Genomic DNA, 13,561 nt, shown 5'->3' with positions numbered 1-13,561 from the left:
CATCTCAGACAATACTCTGTCAACACTTGGATGGCATCTTTAAGCCCATCTCCGACAATACTCTGTCAACCCCTGGATGGCATCTATAAGCCCATCTCCAGCATTACTTCCCGCACCGGCGAGTGCAAATTTTTGGGCACTTAAGTGTTCAATCATCTTCCACCTTCAGATCACGATAGGCAAACGAGCCAATCTACCTCTTCAGGTTTAAAAAGATTGAACAGGGACAACTGTTGTACCCCAAAATTTGCCCACATATATTTGCAAATGTCATTTTATTTCGAATAAGTGGCATAACACAATTGGTAAGGATTTGAGGTTAAAAGGTACAAGAGCGAGAGGTCCCGGGCTCGATTCCCGCTTCTAACTTTTCGTCCTTTTATTTGTTTTCTATTTTTAGTTCTAATTTTATTTTTATTTATTCAAAAAAATCACAAAAAAATGCATTTTTATTATTTTAATATTCAATTTTCGTTTTTACTATTTGAGCATTTATAAAATATTAATTTTTTAAGTTCTTTTCATTTTATTCACAAAAATATCCAAAAAATCATAAAATAAAATATATTAAAAAAGATTTGATTGCATTTTCATCTTAGGAAAGTTTTTTTATTTTTAGAACAAAATCAATATATTTAGTTAAATATGGCAAGAATCAAAATCAAATTAAAATTTGATTTAGAATTTTTACTATGTTAATTAATTTTTGATTTATGCTCTTTTTATAAAACCTAATTTTTCTTATAAAAACTAACAACAAACCCTATTCCACCAAGACTCACGTACCATTTTTCTTTTCAGACCTCAAGCATATTCTTCCCATTTTTTACACTGCAAAATAATTTCCAATCATTCCAGACATTAGTGCCTCCAAACAAAAAAAAGCACTATGGAACAGGAAGAGGTACATCGTAGACGGTGGAAGAAGGAGGACGAGATCCGATGCAATCACCATGCCTTCAATCACCATTCGCGGCGGACACAATCTCTTTCAACAACGGCCGCAAATCCACTCACCTTGATATCCGCCGCCGTCACCTGCGAGCAGCTTTGGCACACCCAGACTCTGTTCCCGACAATCGCACGCGAAGGACACGCTCCCTTTCAACAGCCACCACTCGCTTCACATCAATCACCGACGATCATCCTTCGCAGCCATCATTCCCGACTGGTATATGCTTCTGTTCTTTTTTTTTCTTAAAAAAAACACTTTGTTTATTCTTTGAAATAAATGATATTGTGTTGAATGCAAAGAGGAAATTGTATAAGTGAAGAAGGAAATTATGCATATCTCTTGTTTTGCTTCCCACTGAAAGCTGGAACGGTACTACGGTTTCCCATCACAGGTTACATGTTTATCTTCTTGTTTTAATTTTTTTATTTCTTTAACTTGATGCCACATGGCGTATTTTGATTGGAGGAAAGAAGCATTTTGAAAAGTCATGGTTTGGTCTCATAAGAGCATCCACATCCATCATACCCATTTAAGTTCTTTAAATGGGTCCTACTCAATTTTTTATATTATTTTACTCTTCCCAATTATTTAAACAACTCAACCACATTTTTCAAATATCCATTTACTCCTTAAAAACTTAAAAATGGGTCCCACCAAACCTATAATATATCTCACATTTATACTAACTTTGGTACTTTTTAAAACAAAAATTAAAAGAAAAAGAAATAAATAGTTGTAGAAGCGTGGTTTACTGTAACAACGTTGGTGAATTCGTGAACGGTTTTTCTTTTCAATTATCCATTGTTTTCTGACAGGGTGTCATAAAAAAACAGTGTAGGAACTTTCAAATTTCACCGATAATTATGCTCTAAGTATGCATCATGAGAGGTGAAAACGTGGGTGGACATTTATTCCATTTTGCCTAATCCTTTTGTTCTATTTATTCTCTTATATAATCTTTGTTTATTTTATATTAATTCTTGATACAAAAATACTAAAAAAGTGTATTAATTAATTAGTTTCTTTAATATAATGACAAAAATTCAAAAAAAATTATATTGTTTAATTAGTTTTTTAGAATTAGTTTATTTTAAGTACAAAAAAAAATAATGTTAAAAAAGGTATAAAAAAATATTTGTTTAATTTTCTCTTTATTTTTATTTTAGAATTATAGATTTCCTTTATTATTTTGATCCATATTTGTTCATATACTTTGTCATTTTTTTATTATCTTTTTATGTTTTCATATTAACATTTTGTGTTTATGTTGAAGAACCACTTTGAGGCATTTGGACTATCTTGCGGACACTTATAATTTGTATATTATTCTTTTACTTTTGCTTTAATTTTTTATTCGGGTTTGTAATAATTCGTAGTAGGTTTCATTCCCATTTGGTTATGTATCCCTAATCCCCGAAGCCATGTAATAGCGTAGGATTTAATTTCCGCACTTTAGTTTTCTGCCCAAATATTAACTGTTAGATGTATGGTTAATAGGATTGTATGGCAAGATTAATCAAGCAATCGTAGGTCACCTAAATCTCCAAGATAAAATATTTTAAAACAACACACGTGATTGCTACACACACTCACCCCTAGGGTACGCCTCTCTTGGTTGCCTTCGATTATATAGTCGTGTCCCTCGAATATAGAGGTACCCATTAGCAAAAGTCCCTACGATTTAAATCATCAAAGATCATGGTCCCCCGATGACCCTCGAAGTTGCCTACGAATACATGATCTGGACCCTCGATCGTTGCCTACGAAAAGATGATTTGTCCCTTCGAAGTTGCTAAAGGTACCTCTATTATGTTGCCTTCAAACGACCATCGATGACCCTTCGATGTCCCTTAATACGTCCAATAAATAGGAATACCTACCTACAAATGGTATGGTTAGCCCTATCCCTCCGAAAAGCATAAAAGTATAGGAGAGACTAAGTGTAGGGTAAATAGCTTTAGTTTGCTTGCTCAACATAAAAATACTTTTCACACCCTATTTTTCAACATTGTCTCTTCAGACATTTTCAAAATCAAACTGTTTTTCTAAACACACACGACACTTTTCAAACTTTTCAAACAAAACAAAACGAGCTAAGCAAACTAAGAGCCCGTAGATAACTACGGATGAAAAGGGTGCTAACACCTTCCCTTTTCATAACTTACCCCCCGAACTCTTTTTCTCAAAAGGTCTTTCCTGTACTTTTTTACCTTTCCTAAATTGGACAAAATAAAAGTCGGTGGCGACTCTTGCTCACCGCAACATTGTTTGCTTAAAAATAAAAGTCAGTTCACCGAGTTACAACATCACATAAGTAATCTTTGGAGAACTTAATTTTGGGTAGGCCAACTACTAGGTCTTTTGAAACGATTTTATTAAGCAAGTCAAAGTTGACATGAGCCAGACGTCTATGCCAAAGCCATGAGTCTTCACTAATAGTGGCTAGACATTTGGCCTCGGTCATTGATACCTCATTTAGGTTAAGCATGTATACATTGTTTACCCTCAGGCCTTTGAACACATCATCTTTCTTATCATCATTTCTAATTGTGCAACTTTCTTTTGAAAACGATACCGAGTATCCTTTGTCGCACAATTGATTGATGCTAATAAGATTGTGTTTAAGGCCCTCAGCTAGAAGGACGTCTGAGATAGTAGTAGAAGAGGGATTTCCTACACTACCTTTGCCGAGTATAGCACCCTTGTTGTTATCAACATAGGTCACAAATCCTTTCTTCTTAGCCACAAAGTCATATAGTAAAGATAAGTCACCCGTCATATGTCTTGAGCATCCTCTATCTAGAAACCATCTTCTCTCTGATGGCTCAAGACATTCCACCTACAAATTTAAACAAGGGAAATAGGTACCCAATTTTCATTGGGTCCTTATGTGTGAGTGAAACAAAGGTTGCTCTTGGGAATCCATTTGAAAATGCCTTTGGGAACCAAAAATCTCCTAAAGCGACGTTTCCTAATGTTATGACCCCTTTTGCAACAATATAGACATGTTGAGTTTGGATGGTCATTACATTTGCTCGATTGGTCTTTTATCACATAAGTATATCTTTGATATGGATTTATCATACTATTTTTGAAATGTGATTGATCAATGGCATTTGTAATCTTGGGTAGTGAAGCCTTGTCTAATTTGGCTTTGATAGTTTTAACTTCTTTTTGTCAAATGTGACAAGTTTCACATCCTCCCCATCTAAACCAAGAACTCTTGTCATCTTCGCCTTTGTCTTTGATACTTTCAATCATAGATTCTTGAGAGTTTCTACTTCCTTTTTGGAATCGGAAACTTTCTTCTCAAGGTATTTGAAAATCTTTTTATTTGAAGCTAAGCGCTGAAAGGCTTCCTTAGCTTCATGATGTAAAGTATCAAAGGCATGTTTTAACTCAAAATAAGACATAGAATCAACATTATTATATTTCTCATGACTTGCAATATTTTTATTCTTTTGATGTGCCATAAGACATAGGTTGACTGTTTCCTCTTCATCACTCGAGCTTTCTTTGCTAGATGAGTCACTATCACTCTCCCAAGCGATATAAGCTCTTCTTCCTTTTGTTTGGTTCTTTTGAAGTTTTCTCTTTGCCTTATCTTTCTTAAGCGAAGGGCAATCCGGCTTGTAATGACCCGGCTTACCACAATTGTAACAAGATCATTTAGGTTTAGTTTTCTTACTCGCATCTTGCTTGTTAGGCTTTGCTTGACACATATAGTTGACGATATTGTTATCCGAGTGTTTGATTTCATTCTTTCGAAGATACTTATTATACCTTCTCATGAACAAGCCCATATCTTCATCCGGACTATCATCTTCGTCACTAGATTCACTATCACACGTATCTTTGGTGGACGACTTTAAACTTGAAGCCTTTAAAGCAATAGACTTCTTTTCAGTGTCCTTTGACTTCTCGTTCTTTTCTTTCTTTTCGTGCTTGTTTAGGTTCATGAGATCTTGCTCATGTTCTTCAAGCTTTCCAAATAGAGCCGTGAGATCCAATGTAGTAAGATTGTTGGCTTCTTTGGTTTCCGTGACTTTAGGTTGCCATTCCCTACTAAGACATCTCAAAACTTTATTAGTAGCAACAACATTGGGAGTAATATGTCCTAAAGTGTGTAAGCGATTGATAATATGAGAAAATATCTTTTGCATTTCAGCAATGGTTTCACCTTGCTTCATGTGAAAGAGATCAAACTCTTGCGTCAAAGTATTGATTCTAGCTAGCTTAACATCATTAGTTCCTTCATGGGCGACTTGTAATGCATCCCACATTGCCTTAGCAGTTTGGCAATATGATACGCGAAAGTACTCATCAACCCCTAAGGAAGCTATAATCATGTTTCTAGCTTTCCAATCATACGCATAATTCGTTTCATCTTTTTCATCCCATTGTGCTTCAGGTTTTGGTGTGGTAACACCAGCATCGTTGGTTATGGTGATAGCCATAGGACCATTGACGATGACATCCCAGATTTTTCTATCAACGGAGTTGATATGAATGCACATACAGTATTTCCAATAACTATAGTTTTCTCCGGTGAAAACAGTAGCTTTATTATACGCCCCTTTTTGACCGTTCTCCATTTTCTAAAAAGTTATATGCGAAGCACTAGATAAACCGGCGCTCGTGAAACCACTTGTTATATGTGGAATTTTATCAAACACTTGGTGAGCGATTTTCACCAAGTTTCAATTTTTGCTCAACTATGAATTTTTGCCGAAAACGAATATTGAAAAGATAAAACTAAAGACGATAAAGAACACGATATTTTTTTAGGCAGATCCTCTATCGTCCTCGCAGGAGTACGTCTGCCCCTAATTTCAAATGAAATTAGGAAAGTTTTATTTGATTGGAAAATGTTTAACAAGGAAAGAGTTTATCGATCACCAACTACACACATGCAGTAAAATTGAATACAATTATTTCCTCCCCTTGATTCAAGTAGAACCAAGTCAATGTGAATGATCTCTACCGATCACTACCCCGATCCATCCTTTTCAATCCCCCGGTTGTAGCAAATTTGATGAGTGAATCTATAATCCCTCAATTCCTTATGCTCGGCTGAATTGAATCCAAAGAGAAGCGATCGTCAAAAACCTTCAAATCAAAACCTTGATGTAGAAGGAAAAACCCTATGATTTTATACAAGAAACACCCTCAACATTCTTCACTCGAACAAGACCTTAGTCCACCGTCGAACCTTATCAACGCGCGTTCCTTACTACGATCGAAAAAGATTATTATGTGTGATTTTCGATCAATAAACGAAAGGTTGGAGATGAGAAGAAGCTTGAGTATATCTTTCACGTTTCTTGTTGTTTTTTCTTGAAAATGATCAAAGACAATATATACCACACCCTTTTCATTAGCCACTTAGAATCAGCAAAAAACTAGTAATTTTAGCCATAGGTCGACCTGTCCATCTGTGTAGGTCGACCTATTGCAATTCTGCATTTGTTTTGGAAGCAAACGTGATACATGCGTCGACCTATGAGGTCGGCGTGCGCATACCCGAGATTTATTCAATTGTCTATGCGTCAACCTGTAGGGCCGGCGTGCGCATTCCCGATATTTCCTCAATTTCCCATACGTCGACCTGAACAGGGCTATGCGTTGACGCATTCTGCCCCAACATAGAATTTTTCTTAAGTCTTCCAATAGGTCGACCTGTAACATCAATGAGTCGACCTGTTGACTGATTTTTGCCAAAAATACTTTTCCTTGAGGCATCCACTCGTTTCCTTTGTTTTCACATTGATTTGGTCAAAGTCACAATGTTTTGGCATCATGAAAATACATATTGCCCTCACATATTTGAATGGTTTGTTTGCAAGGATTTTGAGAGGAACTCAAAATTTGCAAGTTTATGTAAAGTGACACAAAATGGAGATTTCAAGTGAGGAGGTGACTTTGGGAATTTTTGTGTCTTCTTTCAGAATCAATGGCCTTTATTTATAGGAACAATTTGTGGTTTGTAGGGGGAAAAATCATATCAAATGGTTGCTTTGAACTCAAGTTGTGTGATCTTGCTTGTTTGTGAAGAAATGAGAAAATTATGGTTTCAATGGTACTCACAATGCTTTAAACATGAACATTAGGGTGGATATTCTGATCATAAATGATTGCTTGTTGGTTTTGAGATGTTCCAAAGTCAGAAGCAACAAGTTATGGGCTCAAGATCAAAAGTTTGGTGATTAAAGTGACTTTTCAAGAATGGAAGTCACGGCTTTATGCTTGAAATGGCATGAACACTTGGTTAATGATCAAACCTCTTGGAAAATGCTTGATTGGCTTGTGTAAACTTTTGATTATGGCATGAAGATTGGATCATAAGGTTTTCAAGAGAATGACCTATAATTCAAGAATGAAACACCATCTTATCTCTTCGAAAATGCTAGCTCATAAATGCTATGAAGGAGTTTTAGTACTTTTTGGAAAGCCCTAAACATCCTCTACATCATTCAGGTTTGTTTTTTTTCAAATTCTCAAAGGATCATGATGCAAAGTGGCCTCAAAGTTGGACATTTTTAAGGAACAATGTTGTCTTGAAAATTTTTCCAAGTGTTAGAGAAAAAGTAGACAACTTCATAGTTCCATAACATAAAATCTATTCACTTCTTAGAAAAATGTTCGCAATGACAAAGTTGTAGATTTTGAATTTTTCTTCTAATGAGGCTTTGGAGCATAAAATTTGGCCAAGTATTGAGGAAGTTATGGCCTTTCAAAGTTGAGTAAAAAACATGTCTTTCTTCATGAAAAAGACAAAACCCTAATTGTTGACTTTTTTATTCTTGATTGATTCTTGATTTTTCTTGACGAAATGAATTCAATAATCATATATTCATGATTTTGATCTTCAAAAGTCCATGGTTGGAAAATTCCTCAAAAGTCAAAGGTGATCTTGAATAGTTGACGTTTTCTAGATAAATTGATTTCTTTTAAGCATCAATGGGATCAATATCTTCTTGCCAAATGGATGTTATGAGTGGATTATAATGAGGAATTAGAGATCCTTGAATCATGATTTAAGTCGTAGAACCATGCTTTGACCAAAAGTCAACTCCTAGAGAATTAGGTCAAAAACCCTAATTATGTACCAGATGAATTTGAAAGTTGTTGATCTTGATTTGAACTACACTTGGGTTCGGATATTGATGAGGGGAATCACTTGAGAATATGACAATTATTGAGCTCCTTTGTGAGCCTCAAAACCCTAATTTTCCTGGGCATCTTGATCAGTCACCTACCTTGTGAAACAAGCAACAAGAAAAACACATCTTTTTTTTTATATATTTTTGGTTAGTAAATTATGCATGAATGATTATGTATCATGATAATGATGATGATGATCACACTCTTGGTGCTTAATTCAAAATGAGGTGGGATCTCAAGGTCAAGATTTTGTATCCCTATAAATATTGTCGAGTGTTCAACATGTCCATAAAACTGAAATCCCTATTAGCTTATTCAATAGCAAAGGAAAAACTAATCATATGGGATGAAACTCTAATGATGCATAAATAGTATTTTAAAATTGTTGATATAACTTTTAGATACATCCTTTGGTCTTATGTTAAAGGTAATTTAAACTCTATTTGGTGGTAAAGTTGTGGTATTTGAGGATGAATTTAGGAAAATTTTCCCCGTTATACCCAAAGAAACCATGCTGAAAGTTGTGGACGCTACAATTAGTCCATCATACTTATGAAATTCATGTGAAGTTCTTACATTGACCAAGAATACGAGACATTTAAAGGGTCAATCAAATTCAAATAACGATGAAATGAAGCAGTTTTCTGAGTGGGTTTTAGGCATTGGTGGTGGTTCAATTGGAGATTCTAGTGACATGGATATTACACTTGATATCCCACATGACTTGCATATTTCAACAAACAACAATCCTCTTTGAGCAATTGTTGAAAGCATGTCCTTCTATTTTGGATAATATTAGTGATGTGTTTTTTGCAAAATAGGGCTATATTAGCTCCATAAAATTCCATTGTTAATATGATTAACGATTATGTGTTGGGAGTATTTTAAAGGAAAGAAAAAAATATATTCGAGTTATGATAGTCTGTATTCACCCAATTCAGAGCAATTTAGTCAATGGCATAGTAATGTTATTGAACACAATTAATACTTCTAGAATTCTAAACCACAAGTTAAAATTTAAAGTTGGGATATAGTAATGTTACTCGACTGATAATTACAAAGATGATAAATATGTTGTTGAAGGAAAGATGATTTCGAGGAGTAATATCAAGGATAAGGTCTTTATTCCTCGATTATTCTTGACATAATCTGATATTAGAATTTCTTCTAAATTTCACCGAAGACAATTTCCACTTATTTTTTTTGCAATGATAATTAATAAAAGTCAATATCAATCACTTAAGCACGTTAAAATTTATATTCCTTCGGGGGCGTTTTCCACTTGATCTATTATATGTTGTTGTTTTCCACTTGATCTATTATATGTTGTAATTTCAGGAATGAAGAGGATTAAAGTTACTTATAATAACTGAAGAGAATTAGAGATAGTCGATATACTAATTCCACATCAAACTTATATAAAATAACACATAAGTATGTGTATTGTTTTTTTATTCTGTAAATTTAAATTTCTCTATATTTGTGCAAATATTAATCAAACGTTCTCATAATATAAAAATAATTTTGGCATACAGATCAAAAGTCTAGTTGCACACTAATATTGCACCGCCAAAACACCAATGAGCGTTGTTGAGTGGAAATGCAAATAATGGAGCATGGTCAATAATTTGATAGAAACATTTGTTACATTCTTTAATAATAGAAACGTTGAGAAAGAATCATAATTTGGACTAATTAGCTGTTGAGTGGAAACAAATAATTGCTAAAATCGTGGCAACTTGATTAATAATAGAGATCCGATACCAAGTCAAAAGTGGTTTTCCACAATAAAAACACGTGAAATCTAAAGCATTTTTTTAATAAAATATTATTTTATCATTCTCATTTAAAAATATGAGACACTTTATATTTAAAACTTAATAAAAAACTACAATAATCTCTTGCAAACATTCAAAAAGAAACAGAAGGTGATTTGGATTCTCGAGTAACTAGATAATTTTAAGGAAAGAATTCATCTTAAACTTTAATACAGACATACAGATCTTACCCTCACTTTAATACAGACATACAGATCTTACCCTCTTAGTCTTTACATTTTGTTTCTCCATCTAATAGCAAAGCAAGAATGAAACAATAATAAAGGGATTAACATGATGGCTGTAAAGTGAATTTACAATAAAGGAAGAAAACAATATTATTTCCTATACATTTTTACATGTTTTCGCTTGTTAACAGAATAGTAATACCAATCCCTGTTTGATTTCTTGTTGGGTGAAGCCAACAATAGATGCAGGTTTTGGAGACCTTAAATATATACAAATATTCAGGTCAGATGACCCAAAACCAAGCTATAATAGACCCTGAAGCTAGACCAACAACTAAGAATAACACACTCACAATCCCTGCAGTCTCTGCATGCTGCAACTTCACAGTTTTAGGAGCTAAAATCATCAATACACTCGTAAGATAACCATTTGTAAGCCCTAAAATACAAGTCAGTACTGTGACAGGAATCTCTGTCCGGAAGAATTTCGGGCCATGCAAGCACCCTAAGAATAGAGGGAAAAACAACAGTCTTGCTATGCAACAACCTATAGCAATTTTGGCATTCTCCAGAAGGTATACTGCAGTAAAGCTTTTGCCAACAAGGTCAAACACATTAAAGCAAGTGATAAGTAGAACTGGATACCAATCCTTGAGAAGTTCAGAGTGGACATCTTCAGTAATGTAGCCTGGAAATATTGCAAGAGTCACAACATAAATGAGTATCAAGCCAAATCCATACCACTTGATTGTTCCAACAGTTTCCCATACAGTCGACCTCCATACGGAACCAGTCAAAGGACCATTGTCGTCTTCCACCGCAACTGCCTGAATCTTAACGTCATCATAGTACTTCATAATGGGAAGTCTGTTTGCTAGACTGTATAAAACCATGCATATGAACATGATCACAATCGATACACCAAAGTAGAGATTTGCACTCTTTTGCAAGCCGGAGACATCTTGTGTGTAAACAGCTTTTGTAAATATCCTTAGGAAAGAAACAACCACCCCTGATGTGAAGAAAAAAACATAATGTGTGAAGAGAAAAACCATTTACCTTTACAAGTTTCAATAAACAAAGGAATATATCAAGTATCAAAAAGTGCTTAAACATTTATTTCCATTCAAACCTAAATCCAGCATATTAATTAGTTCAAGATTTAGCAGACAAAAAAGTAACACAAAAGAAGAACATATGATATTATACCAGGTTCTGCCTAACTGGTCAGTATTGCCAAATTAAGGTCACTTGACAGTGAGAACATATCAAAAAATGAAGACTGAATGCTAATTACGGTAAGAGAAGTACCTCATAGTTTTAACCCTACCATTCTCACGTATATAATCTATGAAACACAAACACAACTACCTGACTCGACATTGACACTGACAACAATTTGAGAAATATGGGAGTTATTGACTATAGCCATGTGCTTCATTGATGTTGGTGTCTGCCCTGTCAAATGTTATATAATAGACACTCCAATGCTTCATAGACTGAATGCTGATTAAAATCAGAGGAATGCCAAATAATTTTCACACTCCCATTTTCACATCATATATGATCTATGAAGCACCAACATAGAAACAACCATCACACACTGACATTGGCACTACTAAAACATAAACACATTGAATATAACCACCACATGCATCTTTGGTGTGTCTGCTAGTGTCACTAAACACTAATTCATAATCATATCAACTGGGCCGTCTTTAACACGTTGAATGTGTTAAATAGGCTCTGTAATTATTTTCTCATGGTTGAAACTTGACTAACCTATACAAGGACTCCAAAAACTTAAGAGCATCTAAATCAAAGTATAAATAACAAATCACACACAAAGCAAAGAATGCATCTATAAAGTCTCAATCTTTAATTTAAAAAATTGAAAAATCCCAAATAGCAAAAAAAGTGAAGCAAAAATAGTAACAAAGTAAAGGGTGAATTCAATACCAGAAGCAGCAGTGCCAGCGATGACAGCTTGCATATACCTCTCTGGCAACTCCCCGGCAGAACCAACAATAGATCCCTGCACCAAAGCATCCGCCACACCAGCAATCCCAACTGCTCCGGCAGTAACATAAAACCCACCATAAAACCCGACCCGACCCTTTACATAAAACGCATCAATCAAAGGAACAACAAGCAACGAAACAACAAAAAGAGCAAGACCTAAGTTAATCCTAACATGGGCCTGAGATTTGTGTCTATACAGAATAATAAGCGTAAGCCCAAAGAGACCAACGAGCATATAAACAACGGCGAAGATGCGATCAACGCTTGCATCAGGGTAAAGATAAGAGAAGTAATCAACGGCTGTGATGAATGCGTTCCATGGAAGTAAATAGCCAAAGCCGAGAAAGAAATAGATCATGTACGCTAAATGCCATTTGTCTTCTGGTGCTTTTTCCTTTGTGCCTGAACCTGATGGAAGAAGAAGAGGTGACTCGGATTCGGTGAATGCCATCTTTGATTTTTCGGGTTTTCCGTTCGGGTTTCGGGTTTTCCGTTCGGGCTGGGTTTTTAACCGGAACGGAAAAGGAGTTTTTGGTGGATAATTGATATATCGTTCACAACTTCACATCTTGAATAGAGATATTATATCACATTATATACTAATTTGCAACCAACAACCATGGACTTTAATCTACCTACTATTCAAAATATAATTAAAAAAAAATTACTTTAGATAATAAGAATCTTTTTTTTGTATATATATTTCTCTTTATTTCTATATTTTTATTTTTACTCTTTTATTTTTATTTTATTATGGTTAGTATTGTATTGACCATAATTATAACCTACCAATAATGTTTATGGATACATTTTTTAGTCAATTTTTAAATAAAATTAGTTAAAAGAGATTCAGTGTCAAAGGAGAATCGGTGTCATATAAATCAACTTTAGGCATTTATTAATTAAGATCCCATTTTTCTCACATAAGATACACTAATTTGAAATTGATTTTGAAAACTAAAATAGCAACAAGCAAGTGGCAAGATGACGGGTTCTTATAAACTGAATTATAGTCATATATAAATAAAACTGAACTGTATATTCTTCAATTTCTTAGTTTATTTTTTGTTTAGCTAATTAAAGTTAGAATAAATTTGGCAAAATATATTTTTTATATTTTATATTAAGATTCATTTCGGTTCTTTAAGTTTTAAAAGTCGAATAAAACCTTTAACTCTTAACGACGTTTATGTTTGTACTCGTGGCAATTGAGTTGACAAATGAGCTTCTTCTTCTCTGCTTTCCAGTTTTTTTCCGTTCGTTTTTTGTGATTTTCGTGCCAAATCAAATAAGGGCTTAGGATTTGTTCCATTCCCATCTAAAATTTTCTGCAATTTTCCTTAAAATATGGTTCCTGTTTGTCAAATCAGACACATCACAATGAAAAAAAATCCAACACTTGGCCAAATATTTTG

General features: G+C 34.3%; 1 protein-coding gene across 1 annotated transcript; it reads right to left on the bottom strand.

Moving 5' to 3' along the window:
* Positions 1–10,234: 10,234 nt before the first annotated feature.
* On the bottom strand, positions 10,235–12,730 carry LOC131601653 (equilibrative nucleotide transporter 1-like). The gene is made up of 2 exons (XM_058873521.1): positions 12,084–12,730; positions 10,235–11,136 (listed from the first exon to the last, which is right to left on the bottom strand). Exons 1-2 carry the CDS (start codon positions 12,595–12,597, stop codon positions 10,409–10,411), a joined length of 1,242 nt encoding a protein of 413 aa, XP_058729504.1. The 5' UTR covers positions 12,598–12,730; the 3' UTR covers positions 10,235–10,408.
* Between the last annotated feature and the right edge of the window lie 831 nt (positions 12,731–13,561).

The sequence above is a fragment of the Vicia villosa genome, linkage group LG5, assembly GCF_029867415.1.
Source record: "Vicia villosa cultivar HV-30 ecotype Madison, WI linkage group LG5, Vvil1.0, whole genome shotgun sequence".
Classification (NCBI taxonomy): domain Eukaryota; kingdom Viridiplantae; phylum Streptophyta; class Magnoliopsida; order Fabales; family Fabaceae; genus Vicia; species Vicia villosa.
Note: the sequence above shows the minus strand (reverse complement) of the source record. Positions and strands in the feature narration are given on the sequence as shown.

Bases quoted from the DNA above. Each gene is read 5' to 3' on its own strand.
- LOC131601653 (XM_058873521.1), bottom strand. From the start codon at position 12,597: ATGGCATTCACCGAATCCGAGTCACCTCTTCTTCTTCCATCAGGTTCA. The intron at 11,137-12,083 runs GTATTGAATTCA...TCTTCACATCAG, and splicing joins CGCTGGCACTGCTGCTTCTG to GGGTGGTTGTTTCTTTCCTA.